General features: G+C 39.1%; 1 protein-coding gene across 2 annotated transcripts in view; it reads right to left on the bottom strand.

Annotated features, from left to right (window-relative positions):
* Positions 1-1,380: 1,380 nt before the first annotated feature.
* The window catches only part of GPR158 (G protein-coupled receptor 158), a 206,752-nt gene continuing 187,983 nt past the window's right edge, over positions 1,381-20,149 (bottom strand). The window contains exons 8-12 of one of the 2 annotated variants that reach the window (XM_069777227.1): positions 14,377-14,515; positions 10,006-10,111; positions 7,909-8,055; positions 6,313-7,135; positions 1,381-6,186 (exon numbers count right to left, since the gene is read on the bottom strand). In XM_069777227.1, coding sequence (XP_069633328.1) covers positions 5,681-6,186; positions 6,313-7,135; positions 7,909-8,055; positions 10,006-10,111; positions 14,377-14,515 — 1,721 coding nt within the window. In that variant the 3' untranslated portion in view covers positions 1,381-5,680. Of the gene's footprint in view, positions 7,136-7,908; positions 8,056-10,005; positions 10,112-14,376; positions 14,516-20,149 lie in introns of both variants that reach the window. The other variant, XM_069777219.1, reaches the window with a different exon arrangement.

Raw genomic sequence — 20,149 nt, 5'->3', positions numbered from 1 at the left:
TCAGAAGGCCACTATTACTTTTGACACCCTGTGCCTGAGAGAGCAAAGCTGCCCTAGGTTTGAGCTGAGCCCCATGAAGTGGTTCAGAGGAAAATCTCCAGGCCTTATTTTACTGATATCTGGACTTCTTGCTTGCAGAGGACTTGTACATAGTTCATTTACTGAACGTAATTAATTCCCTTCCCCTTCTCTCCCCCACATGTCCCCATTCTACCTGACACCATGACTCAGACTGGTTACCCAGACAGCAGTATTTCAACCCAGGAGGCACTGGGAAAGGGACAAGTGAATATATGTAGATATATATATAGATATAGATATAGATATATATCCTTGTGCAAGAACCTACCAGAACTCCTACATCAAACATTAAAAAAAACAGGGATAACAACAGAAAATAAACTAATAGAGCCTAACTATCTGTATTCATGCAGACATAAGAACATACAAAGGTTGTGCTGGAAATGCTCATCTAGCACCAGAACCAGCAGTGGGTGATTATGGAAAGAAAACTGGGTAATTATGCAAAGACAATTCACCTACTTATCAGCCATCTACAGATTAGGGATTGAAGAGTTTCGTATCCACCATGTTCAGGGATCTTGATGGATTTCTCTTCCATGGCCTCTCCAATGGTTTTTGAACTCACGATATCCACAGCAATCTGTGAAAATGAGCTCCACAATTTATTTATGCCATACGTAGCAGAAAACTTCATTTGTTTTAAACTGCTGCATAATGGCCACCCTGAGCGTTCTGTAGTTCCCGCATGACAAAACCCAGCAAATACCAATTTCCTAATTACCTTCATACCATTTGTAATTTTATATAGGTCTCAGTCATCTACCCATCTCTCAGTCATCTCTTTCCCAAGCTAAACAGGTTGCAGTTCATTTAGTCACCCCATATGTAGCAGCCATTCTCTGTCTCTGATCATCTTTGTTACCATTCTTTGTACCTTTTCTATGTCTGTTAGACATATTCCAGATGAGGAATCCAGGCATGCACACGTGTAGTACAGATGAGCTATAGGATTTTACAATTACATCATGACATGCTATCTATTTATTTCCTAATATGTTCTAACATTCTAACATTGCCATTAAATTCAGGAGAATATAGCATGGACCCTACAGTTTTGATCTCAGAATTGCAGCCACTACAGTGATTTCCTTAACCTGAAATCCTGAACACAGTACACATCTAGTCTAAAGGTTGATGTCAAGCAAATATGAGGAAAATTTGGAAAATGCTGACGTGATAAGATCATATAAGCTGTAAAACTCATTATTAGTTATTTTACAAGTTTAATGAGAAACCTGTTTAGTTTGGACCACTAAAGACTTCAGAAAAATCACAACACAAAAGCCTGCAGACAGATTTCATATAAATGTGCTTTATTGCAGAGAAGTTACATTATTTACATGCTGCAACACATTACAACATAAATCTATCAAGTATTTCATGGTGGATGCTGTTGGTTGCCAGATAACATTGTTATAAGAACCACATTGTAAAGTGAAGAGACTTACAGCTTTATATACTCTACAACTTGGAGTAGCTAAAATGTTAAAAGTCAAAAGGCAGTGTTTTCTCAGGCCTGCCTGTTGTCATATGCATGCAAAAGCCTAAGGAGAGCAAATATAAAAGTATTGTCCAGTTTCAGGTCTATGATGCCACCAAAGCTGATGATAGGTGAGTACTGATTTATATTTTAAAGCGTATAATCTTGCATAAATTATACAAGTCTAATAAGATTGGTATAAATCTAATTTATAAACAATGGCTTAGAAATAAAGGAGAAATGCAGCTTGCACATGCATTTAAAAGGACAACCTAGCAAATGTTTGTGACCTTAGTGTTTATTATCTTTCTCTTAACAGATCTGCTAGAAAACATCTTAATTCTAGAGTTGCACTTCTCTTGGCTGAATAATGACAATGAAACTCCAGAAAAAGACAACTAAGCAATCTAGCCAATATATGCTGGTGGAGAAAAATCTATGAAATACAGAACATTATTTATGTCTAACTTAGTATGTCTTCATTAAGCAATGTTTCTAGCAGCATCATAGTGAAATAGAAGAGTTGTGTGAAGTTTGGCCCCTCATTTTCTTAGGTGTGAAATAATTTAAAGTCCCAATTGAATCTGTAGCCCAAATATCGGTTGCTAAATAAACTGGGGAAAGCTTTCTTGCTTTCTAAATGAAAGTTCTCCAATTGTATCAGTCTTAGGAGATGTGACTACAAGAAGCCTAAAGAACCATAACAGACATTTTTTAAGAAGTGAGGGAAAGGGTCAGGATGAAAGAAAACAAAACCAAACAAGAATACACAAGCCAGTACCTTCCCTGGTAAATCAGCCATCATTCTTTTGCTTGCTGTGCAGCTGGGCTGTTTTACACCAGCCAAGGAATGGGCTTTGTTTCCGTGTTTCTAATGAAGTTATCTTTTAAAAAAGAAAGAAAGGAAAAAGAAAACGAGCAAGGAATTGTAGATAGATCGTGGTAGCACAGATAGAGTCATGCATGAAGGGCTTCATCCTGCCAGTGATGCAAGGGGCAGTGGTACTGTGCGGACACTTTGCTGATGTGGATCCCCTCACCCGTGGTGCACGTTGCACCCCGACATGGCTGCTGCAGAGCAGGGCAGGGGCAGTGTCTTCTCGCTCGGCCCTGAAGTAAAGGATGGAGGGCAAGACGAGCGAGGGCACCAGGACTGGCACCTGCTCCTTGTGACCGTCTGTCTCCCAAGAGGCAGTGAGTACATACAAACATCTCCTCTCATGACTGCTCCATGGATGCCTACTTCTAACCTCAGCGCCTGGCTCCAACAAAGCGCTAACTCCCATTAGTGAGTCAGGGCAACCTGCCACAGGTTGTCCCCCCGTCCCCTGTTCACACAAACCACTGCTGAGATGGGCTGCAGAATCTCCCTTGAGGAGTAGGAGAGGCACGAGGTGGTCACCATACTCAGCAGGTTTAAAGTTGTGCATCTCTCTGCACTCAGGGTCAGTGTGCTCCTGGAAGACTCCCAGCAAGCTCTGTGCCCAGGATGGACTTCTTCCCATGCAGGGAAATTTAGGGTTACTTTCTCTCTGAAGAGCTGATCAAATCCTGACAAATCCCATGAGTGTCTGGGGCTGGCAGGGGAGAATCTGGGCACACCAGGTCTAACCTCAGCTCTTCTCCACACTAAGCAGACAGCTGGATTTGGGCTGGACGTAGGATGCCACTGGCACTGTGTGTGCAAAGTGGGTGCACAGATGTCCAAAGCACCCAGGCTCAGATGCCTGACTCTCTTTCACAGATGAACAGGGATTCTGGGTTGCAAGGGTCCCAGCCAGAAGATGTGTGTTGAAGACAAAGACCGTTATCTCCTAGGCCATAACTACACCCTACAAAAGAGGGGTGGGAGAGTCAGACAAGCCCAGGGTAGCAAAGACCTAAGTCAGCATGTCCCCATGGTGGAACTGAGCACCATCCAGGCTAACCATGTTCGTTGGGGCAGTTCGGCCACTTTAATCTGGAGCTAATGAGCAGAATTTATGAGTGAGGCCAGTGTGTTTAGACAGCACTAAGACCTGAGCCAACTTGTCCCCAGCTGGCTCAGATGTCGGCATGTTCCAGGTTTGGGCTTAGCAGAGGCAGTACGAAGATCAGATCCATCTTGATCTGTCAGTGTAGACATGCCCATAGACTCCTGTCCTTTTTAAAGGACTAAAGAAGTCCTCCTCATGCCCAGCTTGTCAAGTCCCCCTGCTCATTGCATTTAATCTTAAGCCACTTTTTCTATGATGCCACAAAAATCAGTTTATACTACATACGTGTATGTGCATGTGTGTATTAGATATGACATTTTATATATATATTAAACATATATAAATATCTATTTTTATATATATTATATATATATTAAACAACACATTCTATTCAATCATCCTCATTTCATGTTCTTCCACTGAATCCCATCACTTCTCTCAAATTGCACAAGTTCTTTAGGACTGAGCTGTCTTTGTTTTGGAGTACTGTATGTATAGCCGATTCTAGTGAATAGCACTTTACTGGTACTGCATTTAGATGGCTGAGGGTTTTTTATTATTAGTGATACTCTTCAGAATCTTTACAATATGTCCTCAGGCCCGGATGGTGAACCATCACTAAGACTCATAGTTGTGAATGGGCCATCTATGAATAAAGCTTATATGCACGATGAGGACTGTAGCTATTACTGAAAATTAGCACTGTATTAAACACTTTCACTGTAAATGTAAGTACAAATAAATAAAAAAAAAAATCAAAGCATTTTGGAGAGTGGGAGAGAGATGCCATTATTTCCATTCCCACTATCTCTTACAATTGCATATATGGGGGAAGAGTAATATTTTGGACTTCTCTCTTCACTCCAGAGGCTAAATTTTGGAGGCTTGCCAACAGGGATAAACAGTACACTGTTGTTCTATATGAGCTAGCTAATACATTTCCCAGAGCTGTCTGGTTTTAGTAAAACAGGTGATCATTTCTGGGGTATATTTGTTGTCATTCTTGCTTGTCTTATTTAGCAGGATATGCTCAGTATGCAATACTGAACAAGATCATCACCATCGATGTTTAAAGTAAGAATTCTGGTTTGCTAGATGATATTTTCTGATTAGTAACAAACAACAGATAAGTTGTCCTAAGATTTACCAGAATATGCAGCTAAGACGACTGAATTTCCACTATTAACAAAGTCTATGAGCATTAACAGGGAAGTGCATAACAAGTAACTTACGGCGTATAAAACCCCTGAATAATACAGTATCAAACTATAAATTTAAATAACAGAGAGTAAACCAAAAAATTCACTATATAAATCACAGGAAAGGAAAAAAAAATCTCCAAAGCCCAAAGGAATTTCCCAATATGAATTACGGCTTCCATAGCCAGTGAAAGATTACTGCAATTCTATATATAAACAAAAAAGTCTACAGCAGGTATTTTAACTTGCAATTAGAAGAAAGTATCTGCAGATTGCATAAATGTGTTGTTGTGTCACATAATATCAAAGTTATTTGCAAAAATTATACAATCTGGAATGCTTTAATATGAGACACAACAATGTACTTAAACACACAGTAATAAGAAAATGAGAGCAATCATTATATAAAATGTATTTTTGGGATGCATTGAGTTAGCAGTGCTATCTAGATTAAATACGTAAAGTGAAAAGTCGTCATTTTAATAAGCTGCTCATTGATACCCCTTTTTGCCATCAGGACATTTTCTGTGCCCTACTTCTGCTGGATCTTTAAAGTCCCAAGGGCAAGCTAAAGCCAGTTGTGGCATTCAGAAATCATTCAGTCAAGATCTACACTGTGCGTTTGTTACCACCATTTTTTTTTTTCTTTTAAAAGAGAAGTGATTTCACAAAGGCAGGTTTCTTTCATTGACACAGTAAAATCCTTGGAGCAGGGACCATATTCTGGGCACTGCTAATGACATTGTTGGCACTCAACAAATAAATAATAACAACATTAATGATAATTTGCTTTGCTTAACTCCTACTTATTTGTAGTGCTGATTCCCTTAATTTAAGTGATGCTCCTTAGGAATTTTCAGATCCTTTTGGCCTAAGTCCCCTCTGTCTTTCCTGTTGTCTTTCTTCTCAATGTTGCTACTCTCCTCAGTCCAAAAGCCTCTTTATTTTCGAGGTGTTGCTGTTTTATTTGCACTTATAGCAGAGGTGTTTGATAAAGCTACACTTCTTTCTGCATTTGGTAAATCTGGTGTATCATACTCCCAAGGGCAGACTTCAGCTCGAGATGCTAAAGGTTGCTGTAAGTAACTACTTGGCTTATGGGAGTCAGATGAAAGCACATTTCCCTCGGAAGAGGCATTTTTTTTCTGTTCTGCCAATTTATTGAGGTTTTCCTTTTCTGGTGCTTTCTGGGGTAGCTCCTCCCGCTCCCCAGCACAGGTATTAGGTGTATATCTATTAACATTCTCACACTTCAGCCCAGGAGAAACCTGGGACTTGGAATTTGACTGTTTTTTCTCATTTTCAAAGACCTGCTGCTCCTGTGTCTCCCGAGTGGGTGCCTCCACCTTCTCTGGGCTCTTTTGATTTGACTGTTGATACCCCTCAGGTGTCTTCAGCTTATGATGAGTCTTTGCCTTTGGCTGGGAAGGGTGGTTTTTCTCTGGCTCTGAGGAAGCAATAGACACATGTTTTTGAACTTTAGAGTCGGAAGGCACAGGACCAGGAGTTTGGTCGTATATCTCCCAAGGACAAACTTCTCCTATGTTGAAATTGTCCTTGTGCAGAGACTTACCTGGGCCTGTGTCTGGATTTGCAGGTGTTTGACTAACCCTTTGCTGTTTCATAATTCCAGATTTATGGGTTTTCTTTGTTTCCTCAGAGTGGGTAGAGTTTTTCCGGTGGGAATCCTTATGTTCCCCTTTATCGGAGGCTGAGTGCTTTTTGCTGGCCTCCTTACTCTTCTGCTGAGATTTATGAGATTTAGTGCTTTCCTCTAGACTTTGTGTTTTACCCGTTAGTCCCAGAGTCTTTTCCTTGGCACTAGCAATAACACTGAGGGATTTTTGTAACACAGATGTTCTTGGATGCAGAGGCTTCTTGTCGGCACTTAAGTTATGTGCACTTACTGATTTGCACACCAAAGGGACCGATTCAGTAGAGACAGCTTCAACTTTTTCAGGAGCGTTTTTGGTTAATTTGTTACCATTCAAGGAGTCCAGAAGCGAATTCTCAGTAGCTATAACTTCTGTGCTTTCTGTAGTTAAGCTATTAGGTTCTTCTGTTTGATCCCTAACATGATCATAAGTGCTGTGGGACTTTTTTAAGGAAAAGACTCTGTTTTTCAAAGTCTCTTCTTTTGGCTTTGCACAGCTCGTGGAATCCTGTGGGTTTTTCCTCAGTGTGGCCATATTCTTCACAGCACTGTGCTCCATCAGGTCCTTCTCGTCCCTGGAGCACTGCCTGGTGACAGTCTCGGGGATTTCTGTAATACGTCGCATTATTGAGCGCCCCAAGCCCTTTTTAGAGCACCTTTTTTTCTGGAGATGTGGGTTATTAGCAATCATCTTTTTCCTTTTATAGATTTCAAGCTGGGCATATAGTTTCTTCAACTCATCCTGCAAAGCAAAGTGAATGGCAAAACTAGTATGTACAGAGTGAGTCCGGTCTAACAAGCAGCCTGATGAATGCATTACCCATTGCTCTAAAAACGGCATTAAACTTACTTTACTGTCTTTTCTAATTTTTGAATATGCCATTTCTCCATCAACTTGGATGCCATTTTTTTCCACTTCAAAAATAAGTTCAACGCTCATGCACAAACATGTTACCTTCCACAGCTGTGCATCATACAGCATGCACAATTCATATACATTCATGCTGTATGTTTCAGATTTCACAATGCTGTGGTGTATGCTTTCCTGCTGAACTCTATAGCTATTCTTTATTCTGGAAACACAAGCCTTTTTATCATGTAAGATAGGAATAAAGTATTTTTTTCTGTTAATCATGTGTTTTTTAAATTTGATGTTATATAGTTATGTGTATGTTACATACAAATGACTAATCACAGTGACAGTAAATCCTGTTTGCTCTTCAAGATAATTTAAAGAGCCTATGTAAACTGATAAACAGCTCTTGCTGTGGACGATTCCTCCTCTTTAGCCTCCAGTATGACTTTTACTACAACTAGTAATGCAGCTTCTCTTCACACTAGTGAATATTTTCCATGAGATTTGACATGACCTGATACCACAATCATTGAGAGACCTAAGCTGGCCTGTTTCAGCTGATATCTGCAAAAAAAGTCAAATGGATGCAATTCAGAGTTTACTTGTAGGAAAAAGTGTTGTTCTTGAAAATAAATGCTATTTAAATGAGTTATATATACCCGAATATCTTCAGGATCCAAACTATGTTCACTCCATGCTGAATTGATACTGCTGTTCAGATAGGATCCAGATCGACCCATATCAAGCTCATCTTCATAAGCTTCTGTAGCTATATCATCTCTTGGGTTATTGCTTGAATGTGAAAACTGCAATAAGTATTCATAAAAAAGATGTTGCCATCAGTGCAAAAGTTTACTTCAACATCACTGTAAGAGTTTACATCAACAGTTTTTATGGCACAATGATCCTTCTATGGATTTCATGTGATTTTCTGAACTCAAAATACTAGCTATAGGCATCATTGGCATAAGTAGTGTCCTATAGAATATCAGTATTGTATGGCAGGAACTCTTATTAATGATGGCTTAACTTGGTAAATCTTAGAGACTTGCATAAGGAAAAAAACCCCACTTATTTTGATGCTTATTTGAACCTCTTTAAATTGCATTTAAATTAAGCTAGTACCGAAATAGACTTTCAGCCAGTATTCCCAATTAGGCTGCTAAAACTGTAAGACTGTATTTTATATTCCATACTGTTGAATAATCCTGCAGAAAGCAATTCTCCCATTTTAGATCCTAACACTGAAAAGGAAGAGATGAGGTAGCAAAAAACAAGAGAAAAAAAAGGAAGGAAACAAACAAAAAATGGAGACAAGTTAATCTCTCTAAGTTTTAGCAAATGCTTAGATCAAGAGTTGGAGAGAGAGGTTGTCAGCTATTTATTTGTCCATATTGATTCACTCATCTGTAGTTACTATTGTCCACACAGTCATCTGGCCTCAGAACTTTCTGAATGGAACTAAACCTTGTGAATCTTCTCTTAATTCCCTGAATTCTTTGTCATGCTGGAAGAAAAGTCTGTGTAGTGTTACACAGTTAATAAGCTAAAAATGGAAATGTTGATCGGTAGTTATGAGTCAGCTTCAGAAAGGTCAACAAATTTTCTAGATTAGTCTAGAAAGACATCTTTGAAGATAGGCGATAAAGTATATGAATATAAAATAGAAAATAGTAAGATTATTGCTAAAGACCAGAAAAGTAATTAAAAATAAAACAAGGTTATTCAGTATTAAGGCTGCATCAGTGTGTCCTCTTGTTATGACTATTTAATGTATGTATATTTGACAGTTACTAGCATATCCTGTTCTGACACATAGGCAAAAGATGGGAATAGCAGCTTCATTAACCTGAAAGTGGTATCAGCTTGAACTGCTTAGTGTCCTTCCTTCGTATGTAGCTTTCACCTTTACTGTTCTCTTGACTTCTTGATTAATATTATTGGTCCTTTCAAAAGCCACTATAAAATCATTTGCTCTGCTGAGGTACTGTCTAAGTAGAGTGCTCCCTTCAAATGCTGTGGACTGCTGCTAGAGACAGGTGGAGCTGCTGGTGGTTCTCCTGCCCCTGGTGAGACTGACATATTGTCGCTTCGCTCCCAGTGCCTGACGGGTGGCGTGCCGCAGTGCTCCGAGCTCTGCCTCTTCTCTTCCCTGCCTCCTGTCGTCCTCCATCTTCTCGTGTCCCACACACACTCATCTTCTTACCCAGCACCGTACCTGGCTCCGTACCATAGGCCATGTCTGTCCCCGTATACAGCATCTGTCTGTCCCAGGCTCTGTCTCGCAAAGGGCTTTTCTTTTTCAGCCTGTAACAACTGCCTGGTTTAAATCCTAACCTCTCTGTCTCATGGCTAGTCCAAGCTCCTCATTCCAGTTTTATTTAGCAGTCCATCTTAATCTTTCTATCCTCTCACCTAAACTCTTTGCCTGATCTCAGCTAACTCTGGCAGCAGCATGGTCAACCAAATACCTAAAATAAGCATCGTTAGGCAGGTTCCTTTCCTTCTTGTATTGATCACATCAACATTTTAAGTACTTTAAACCCCTGGAATTTGGAAAGCTGAAAGAAAGAATCTTTGAAAATGTATAAGGGTTTTTAAAATAAAAAAATATACAGCTTTTTAGGCAACATAGCCAAATTTTATATCTTCCTTTTCTATCAGTTGCTTGCTAATTTTATACAGCATTGCTTCTGTGTGACAACATTTATCTTCCTCGGTCTTGGCAAAAGAGAAGAGACAGGAGATTTGAATACCTTAGGGATCAGAAGTAGCCCAACAGTGACTGTCACAGTCAAGTGTGTGTGTGCAAAGAACAGCATCAGCATCCAGTCAGACTGAAGTCTTGAAGCAAGAATGAATCTGAAAATAGAATTCAGGGTTGCAATTCACTGCCTTTTCTCCAGTGCATTACATTTAACATTTTTAGTATTCCTTAGGATTCTTTTAATTGAAAGGCCAAATGCAACTGGTTTTGTTCTGTACTGCATTCATACAGACTAAAAATTACATCCACATGCTTTACTTACATACCAGAATTTCAAAACAACTCAGAAAAAAAACCCCAACAAAACAAGCCAAAACAAAATATAAGAAGAAACAACAGACCTTAAAGGATATTGCTTATTCCATCATTCTCACTCTATTTAGCTGGGTTTTTTTGGATGGTTTATATTGTCACAGCTTCTTTGGCCTGAACTGAGTTATGGAAGTTTACATACATTAAGGATCCGAACGGATGATTTTAGGTTAAGTAAGCACATGTACTATGATAAATTGCAGCGCACTTCAAAAATACAGGATGTCCATAGATCACAGCTACAGAGTGTGGCTGATAAGCCATCAAAGAGAGAACTGAACTGAAATGCATTTTAGCAGGGAGCAGAGAAACGGTCTTGATTGCAGGACCGCCCAGCTCGATACTGCAGGGCCCAAGAGCCCTGTGAATGCTAGGAAATAAGTGGCTGAACCTCCCAAATGAAGCAATTCCTTGCTGAGCTTTCTAAAAGAGTGGTAGAACAAGTGCTGCAGTTAAAGCTAGCTGGAGCATGCTTGGCTTATCTGCTTTAGTGAGCTCCCAAAGATAGAGATGGTAAGCAGTGCAATGGATGAATGGATGTGCCACTGGCTTGTAATTTGCAGGTTTACAAAAATCATTCAGATAGAAATGACATTTGCAACTTATCCAAGTCCACAGATGTACATTTTGCAGAAGCTTTTGTTAACAGAAATAGTCTGGCATGAAACACTGGCTTAGATGCCGTAATAATACAGTCATCATTTCTTGTTTAACACTTTGTAAATGAAATGTTTCATGAACACAATAAAATATTATAATTATTTCTTACAGAGACGTTGCTGTTGAGGTGTGAAGGGATATGAGGTGGCTCGGGCATGAGGTTTAGCTAACTGAACACAACATGAGAACTATTGAAAATGACATGAGAAACTGCTGGATGTAACAAATAACAGAGTGAAAAGTGAACAAAATTTACAGACAATGCTGTGAGGGATGGCAAGATTTCACAGGTGGTTAATAGGAAGTCATTTGAAAGATGGACAAACTTCACAGGTAATTGAAGGGAGCATTGGGGGCCTTTGGGGGAGCAGAACTTGCAAGGTCAGTGGTACTGATGTAACCAAATCAGTAACAGCATATAAGGCTGTGATTACCTAGCTAATGATATCAGAAATACCAAATTTGAGTACAGATGTAGCAAAACTGAGACCAATAGGAAAAAAGTAATGTGGGGTTTGTTGTTTATTTGGGATAAGACAAGATAGAGACAGAGAGAGGCTAAGGTAGATGAGAGAAGAATAAGCATGGAAAGAAGGGGGGATAAAAGGGGGCTAGTGACATGTAAGCAAGTTGTTAGTGACTGAGCCCTGCACCTGATCACTGCAATATCTCCTATCTTCTCATTAAATCCTTCTCCTAACGTCTGTGTGATCTCACTTTCTACGTTGTGCATGTGTGTATGTGCAATTCACGAGCAAACTTCAGGCTGGACTAGCCAGCACGTGGGAAACCTGCACCTGGGAAGACCCAAGGTCTCAGCCCATGACTGGCTACAGGGCCCCAAACCCAAAGATGGATACTAGATTGGCTTAAGGACTGTGCTCGTATTGGAAGGACCCGTGAATGTAGTGTGCTGGTGAACCTACACAGGGTGCATGTTTCATCAGTGAGCATCATCAGCTGCAGAGGAGGACCAGGACCAGGCCGTACGTGTTGGACCTGCGCTGGTCCATGTGGCCAGCCATGTGTTGTGTGTGACTGCACGTAGTGGATGGATGTGCTCAGCCACGCTAAGCCTGCAAATGGAAACAGCAGCAGCCACATCCATCAGACAGAGACAGGAGAAAGCTCGCAGGTCCTGATGCCCACCAGATTTGGCTAACCCTTAACAGCTCCAATCCTCAAATTCTGTGAAGGCTTTTTGCTTGTTTTATGCATGAAACCATGACTGATTAAGGTATCCACGCCATACCACTGAAAGCAAAATAGCATTTGTAGTAGCCATTCAGACCTAGCAGAGATGGGGTTTCTATCTGAATGAGATTTTTTCCATACAAATTTTGTTTTTCTCAGTAATACAAGAGAAAGAGCAATGCAGGAATTTAATGCTATGCTGATCTGAAGACAATCAAGAATCCTCTGTTTCTGAAATGGGAATAATACCTTGAAAGGAAAACAAAATGCAAACAGTTCAAGGTTTTATTTAGTGCTCACATCAATCTTATATGAGCTTTGGGAGTTTTCAGACTGGATGGCTGCCTTGTAATACTGGGTGTCCTTCAAGACTCCAGTGCTTTCAACTTCATGACAACTCAGATATGTCATATAAATCTGAGTCTTCCACTTCCACTCTTTCAGTTACATCCAGAACTTGGCAGGGAAGACAGAAGCAAAAAAAAAAGTAAGGAAATGTGAACTTCAAAGAGACTGGATTAAGACTTGTATACACGGAAATGCACATAATCTCAGAAGGGATCATATATTTCCAGTGCATTTTATTCATTCCTATCCATAAACAGTACATGATATTTCTTCAACAAACCAGCATGTATCAGACAGAGGGAAAAGAATCAATACAAAATGTACATTCTTTTTTAAAAAGATGGAAGAACAAAATCAGCAGACCTTAGGCTGAAGGAACAGGATCCTCACTAGGATAAACTGAAAGACCTAACCCTTTTGTGTCTCCTTCATAAGGCATGTATTAAAATGTCACATTTTCCCCTTTCCCCCTCTCTTTACTCCAAGACTACTTTCATCCTGTCCTAGTGTTGAAAGAAACTTGCAGCCCACATAATAGCTCTCCTAATGCACTGAACTGTATCTTCTAACATGCCCCAAAATATGGTTTAGGAACATTAATTAATGGGGGGAAATTTTGACTGAGAGGCTATCATATTGGTTATAATCAATTCGAAAGTATTGTAACTGAATTTTTTGTCTATCAGGAATGAAAAGAAAAATGCTTCCATCAAATACAGATTTTAAACATTTTTGCAGATGTTTGTGTTAGGGAGTAAAGAAGATTTTGAGAGTATGTTGGTGTTGAGATATGGGGTTAGGAGAAGGTGAAGGAAACAAAAAGTTGCAAGCCTGAAAAGTGCTTTATAATACTTTATAACAATGAATATAGAACTTTATAACAATGATAGGGGAAAAGAGCACCTGGAAGGAATAGAGATGAAAGATTTGCTTTGCTGATGTTTACTCAGAAAAAATGATGCCTCATGGAAGCAAACATCAAGAAGGCAGAGAGAAATGTGAGTTTCAAGAGACAGACAAAGGAACAGAGAAGAGTATTTGAAAACTGTCAATGGAGCGATGTAAAAAAAAATAAATCTTAGTAGATATGGTCTGTCAGGAGGTCAAGGAGGGCATAAGAATGTCATAAGAAAGTCATAAGAATCTCTTGCAGCATGAGATGAAATTCATGCTATCTTGCTATTTTGAATTTTCTAGGACCAATTCATTTTTACAGGATACTCTGTAGGAAAGGCATATATAGTAATTTTCATGTAGCTCTGGCAAAGACCTTTATTTATTTTTTACTATTCTAATAATTTACAAGTATGAAAATGTAGAGCTCATTATAAACTTTATAAGAAACACATGCTTTATATTACTGTTACAGAATCATATGCATAAGAATTTTTTATGTCAGCATATAGAACAGTATGCTTCATGCACAAACCAGTACAATTATCTTAACATACAGCTGCACCTTGCCAGTCTGTTACACACTGGGAAAAGTCATGTAAACCAACATTCTTACCTGCTGGTTTTTTAGGGATACAAACCAGTGAGCCGTATGCAGATGACTGAAGACAGACAGTAGTTTTGCTATATCTGATTTATCATACATACTGAACTTTGATCGAAGAACGTATCAGCTAGCTATACTGAAAAAAACCCTAATTATACAATTACCAAGTTGTACACATTCTTGAATCCCACAGGAACAGTTTTAAGTTTAGTAATCACTTAATTTGCAGAATTAAATATTTATGAGACCTCCCATTATGAATCCTACCCCAGTCACCCATTTCAAGTTGCACCATATGAAACCTGAAAGATAAATAGTTAATTACTAGATCTACAGATCACTTGCCTAATTGTATGGAATATAGCAGAGATAATGAGCTCATTGTGAACTGCAACAGCCATATAACGTGGCTCATGAAATGCTGATGGGACTGTCCGCACTGCATAGCAGAGATAAACACCCCACAAGAGGAATAAAAATTCAGCTGTGAGAAGAACAAAAAGAAATAATTTGCAATTAGTTTTATGTATGAAAAAGGAAGGAAATTTGAAGTACTATAGTATCTTCTGTATGTGTGAGTATCTATGCAAAGACAGTATACACTCATGCATGTATATATGCACACACATAGCCATTCAAAGTCTTTCAGATATTGTCACTGCACATGATACACTTGGTTTTCATTTTACACACTTCTTTTTTCCAGATGAGGAGCCTTTGCATTCATGGTGTTTGAGTTTTTCAACTGACAAACTTTAAGACAATGTCTAATAATGTCTTGCTTGTTTTTCAAATTGGTACTGTAGAAGTTTGACATCACTTAAAATAACAAGTATTTTTATTTGTAGCTCTGGTTCTTGTTATAGAGGCAGATACCACTGCTACTACTAGACTACAAGTTTTTAAAATATCAGTTTCATTTCAAAGGTTTATAACTCAGATATAACAATGTATTTTGGGTTAAAAAAACTTCCTCTTTTCATGGTAGTTAATTCTGCTGGTGCCCATAATATGATGAGTCATTTCTGAGGGCCTAATGTAATTATAACAAATGATGTGTTTCTCTCAGTTAGGAGAAAAATGAGTAAAGGAAGAAAAGAGGAGTAAAGGGTCAGGATCAGTTTAAACTATCCTGTTAGAGCTTACTCATCTGCACCCAGCAGTACTCTGACTTCAGTTTCCAGTGGACAGTCTGCTGTGACATCATTTTGCTTTTGATACAAATGAAATAATTTCATACCCATCTTGAAAAACCTCTCCTTCCAGAACTGCTCCGCCTGAGTGCTGCCACACAGAGCTGGTGCCTGTGCCTCTTGCCTTGCAGACTGGGTTGACGATGGCTGGAAGTGGTTGAACCTATCCAGCAATGTACAATTCCACGACAGACCCCTGCAATGCTGGCACTGATCCGGACCAGCTTCAGAAATTGAGGGTGATACCGTTGTTGCACACTGCTTTTGCCTTGTGGGATTTTTGCAGTAAAAACAGCAAATGTAGTATAATAGAAAATGAGTTCTTTGTCATGCTTATTTTTTGCCAATACATGTTCCTATACTGTAATTAGAACTGGTGATCAGTGACATCACCCTATGGTAGTGATCAGCAAATCATTACTGGTCTGGTTTGGATAAGGACACAAATGCTTGTGAACCCTGCCATTAGCAACAGATTGAAATAACACTTGCATGTTTCTTACTTTTATCAAAAATAGATGGCCTCACTTTAAAACCATCTTTTTATGTAGGAACTTATCCTACCTAAACCCATCAGTTTTACCAGTTACGTTAAAACAAACATCTAAAAAGGCATAGTCCACACACGCTGCTATTTTTGTGTTCTTCCTCACCAAAATCCCAACAATAATAAACATTTTAAGTTCAATAGTTGACTTGGGACCTTACTGAGTGTCAATATGAAAAAAGTATGGTATGAATCTTCTGAGACTACGTGTCCCACCCTGGTTTTGAGCTCTACAAAAGCACATATGCAAGTGTCTTTCCCACATCCCCCATACACTCACCACTTGGGCAAACTGGCTGCTACTTCCATTTCATTCCTAGATAATTAGCTATGCTACCAGTGAAGTCTATTACTCTGGTTTCTTAAAAACACCTACCCAGGAATCACCTGCCAAGCCATCTTGCTTCTGAAGTCTTCTCTGAGCAAGTGAAATACAAATTTTACTTCAATGAAGTAAGATTAAAGGCTCCTTTACAAATGTTAGCAGTTTCGTTTTTTCTCTTTAAGTTCTCTTGACTCGCATATGCAGAATCATGGCACTGAAATGTATTGCTCTTCAAAGCACTGACATTTATTGCTTTAATTGTTCCATATTGATTTAGAAGAAATTGGAAAGGAGAAAATGGTTAGAATTAGGTTGCTAAAGCCAAATCACTAGATCTTACTGTCCTATGTTCTGTGGAAACTCTTCTTATTAAGTTCAGCAGGTATTCCCCACAACATGCCAGAGAGCCTATTTCCTCTCATTTTGCCTTTCATCCAAAGTCCCCCTGCAGTGAAAAACCCAACATTAGCAACAGAGCCTGAATAGATGTGCTAACTGTGAAATAACAGGCATACTCCACAAAACTACTAATGGTCCATTCTTCCTTCTCCTCCTCAACTGAAAAGAGCCCCAAGTCTCTTACTGATTGAAAAGATCAGTTACAAGTGCTAACAGAGGCTGAAAGTTTGAAAAAGTTTGGCTTTGAAAGAGTTGAAAATACATGTATAAAACTGTATGTGCTGAAGGTATTCCTACTTAAACTAAAGATTGTGGGCCAAATTTTGCTTATTTTTACAAGAAAAATAATCTGTTCTAAGTTTGAAGATTTACAGGAATTAGTGTTTTTTTTTGTATATAGACTCGTATACAGGTATCTCAGAGAGCAAATGAAAGTGAAAAAGCTGCAGCTCCATAGTAAAAACCGGTTTCAATGAGCTGGGGTAAATAGGAGTGAAGGTAGCATTTGATCTCCAGGATCTGATTAATTCTGAAAATTCTACAGTTTCCAGTTTCACAATCATATTTACAAGGAGTTCCTAAGACAACATGAAGAGACTTCAAAGTATTAATATACTGGAGCATAATAGTAGTTTGCATCATTTAATGCATAATTCTTTTATAAAAGCTTTACATTTAGAGCAGAGTCCACAGATGATAATTAGTGTGACATCTGGTATGCAACACAAATAGGGAATAGCTTTTAAAACACAAGGTAAAATAACAGAGTTCCTATATTGCTAAGCCCAATGTTGCAATAATTTCATTAGCAATAGCAAACAAAACAGACTGATAGAAAACCAATTTATTATCGAAACCACTAATTACACAGCTTAAATGTATCATGTAGAAGCTATGCTTCAGGGGGAAAATCAAGTTCATATAATTAGCAACGGACTATTAGTGCAATTTGTAACAAAAATCTGAAGGTGTTATAACATTTTGCTGTATTGCTTTTCTATATGGCCTTTTTGGTTTCTCAATATAAAATAAGGTGACATATTAATGTATTTATTACACTAGTAAAAAACACAGATATAACTAATTTAAATAGACAGACAGACAGACAGACAGATAGATAGATAATGGAGCACATCTGGCTACCATGCTGCAAGGTTCTTATGTACCACTCATCTCCGAGGCCTTATTAGTTCTGTCTATGGCACACTAGTGACTGTTTTGTGCCAAATATCTTTAATGATTAAAATCTGTGAGATGTGATATGAAATTTCTATATGGCTTGCTGAATAATTTTCCACTAAAATCCTGGTGTAGAAGAGTGACTTCCTGACCACTAAAGGAATATCTTTGTATATTGCAAACCTGCCAAGACCAAACTCAAAGCTCAAAACACATGACCTTGTTCCTTTAGGTATGATTTATCATAAGGTTTATAAATTAGCCCATTTTACATATTAAGCACAAGAACAAGAAATGACTTCTTTTCCCCTTCTGAGCAATGATGGAAATTCCTAGGAGAGAGGGCTGTCAACAGCTATCTGGACAGAAAATGTGAAGTCAAAAAAATAAAGCATAAAAGAGCTCTGAATAAACTTGCAGTAGCTACTCTATAACAATCCAAACCAGGCATTAAGATTTCCGGTGCAAATCTCTGATAGATAAGAGGGTAAGAAAAGGCATAATTGCTTTAAAGGCATAAATGGATGTAGATATGAATGGAAGATAAGAGACGAAAATGTAATGTGACCTCAATATGTCATGTGCACAAATTAATTAATCTTTAAATATCTCTCTTCCTAGTCACTACCTATTTCTTATCCACATAACCTTTTATCTGGTCTTTGCGCTATCTAATCAACCTACTTAGTTATATTCTTTGCTGCAGCCGAACTTGCTGTCTTTTGCATATATAATCTTCAGTTAACTATATCATTTCTGAAGAGACCAGACTCATTTAATGCATGTGACAGAGCAATTCCAGAGATAAATCAAGGTTGGCTACTGAAGTAAGCTCTGTAATTTGTTGCAAATGACATTTAGATGTCTAGTGAATGAGAGAAAAGACTGCAGGAGAAAAAAAGTGGTCTTGTGCACGTGCACAACTGAACTCTAACTTTGTCTGTACCTCAAGCTCCTGTGCATGTGAAAGAAGTCCCCACTCAAGCCAAACTTTGCAGAGATGATCACAGAGAGCATTTCTCTTGCTATTTGGGTGCCAACTTTGGCACTTTTGCTGCAATTTGCGGCAGAACTAAGCGCAGAGGGCTGTTTTTGTAGCCAGTGAGACCATACATAACATGTTATATATAGATTTGACTAAGCCCTGTAACTGAGCCAAAGGCATTGCAAAATGGGTACCCAGATTTAATGGACCATATAACCCTAATCTTATTGTGCCTCAGCTCTGGCTGTGTAAAATGGGGATAATGCCACCCTGTCACTGCAAGATGACAGTGGAAATAAATTTACCCATACTTGAGAAGAGCTTAAATCCTAAACTGTGAGTTTCTTTTCTGCCATGGTTGGGAAAGGAAAGTGAGTTATTTCAGGCTGTCCCGGTTGCTTCTCAGCCCTCCTATCCTGCCAGGAATGCCTTTCTCTTGTGTTTTTTTCAGGCCAGCCTACCCATTCCTGTGCTCGCTTGCACTCTGCTGTCCAAAAGCTACCTGCAAAAAGAAGACACCCCTGCAGGATTAAAGCCCATTTTCATGACTGCTTAAAAAGCACCATCGTAGGCCAAGCACAGGCCACTGCTCTCCAGAAACGGTGGGTGACATGCTCTGCATCCTTTCCTTACACTAACAAGGGAAAGCCCATTACAGCTGCGACTTGACTAAGTTCATTTGGTATTCTGAACTTTGCACTATTGGCAAAACAGTACCGTTCCAACAGTTACACCATTTTTTCGTCAGGTTTTGGACACGAATTACTGATTACAGCTCTACTTGCATCCATAACACAGCTACAGCAACACATCCACTCCTCCATCACACTTCATTTCATCAGACTGATATCTACATTTTAAATCCCCTTTACTGAATCGAAGTGAGCTACAGATCTGGAAGCATGGCTCTTCCATCCATTCATTCACTCAGAGTGCCAGCTGGAGCTGAGCATGCACCATTTTAAAATAGGAAAAAAATTGTGTCCTCGATTGCTCCTGTGTTGCCAGCCAGCGCAGTCTCTTTCTGCTTCACTGCGTCCAATCTCCTACCTGGAGAGCTGCACCATGTCATAGAAGTTTTTTTCTTCAACTGACAGGATTTTCATATATTTCAATGATCTGTGATTACATGTATAAGTCTTTAGTGTTGAATTATTCCTAGAAAATTATAAATTACCAGAGGTTTATCTGTCTCTCTCACCATATCTCAGCATCGTTTTAATTAGCTAGGCACAGCAAGACAGAGACCTATGTATGAAGAAAGAATTAATGGTGTCAAATCCTGACTTTTTTTTTACCGGAACATCCATGGCCTGTAGCTGCAAGGCTGAGAAAGAAGAGCAGGGGTCCATGGGCTGGTGGGGGCACAGCACACTCCATCCCCCACATAGCCACAAGACTGCCTTGCAGGTCCACTCAAAGTAATGCAAGGGACATGCTGACCCATGGTCTGTGGGCCCCATGGCTTGAGGGTGACCTAGAGATGACTT

The sequence above is a fragment of the Haliaeetus albicilla genome, chromosome 2 (assembly GCF_947461875.1).
Source record: "Haliaeetus albicilla chromosome 2, bHalAlb1.1, whole genome shotgun sequence".
Taxonomy (NCBI): domain Eukaryota; kingdom Metazoa; phylum Chordata; class Aves; order Accipitriformes; family Accipitridae; genus Haliaeetus; species Haliaeetus albicilla.
The sequence above is the reverse complement of the archived record's forward strand: the minus strand, read 5'-3'. Positions and strand labels throughout refer to the sequence as shown.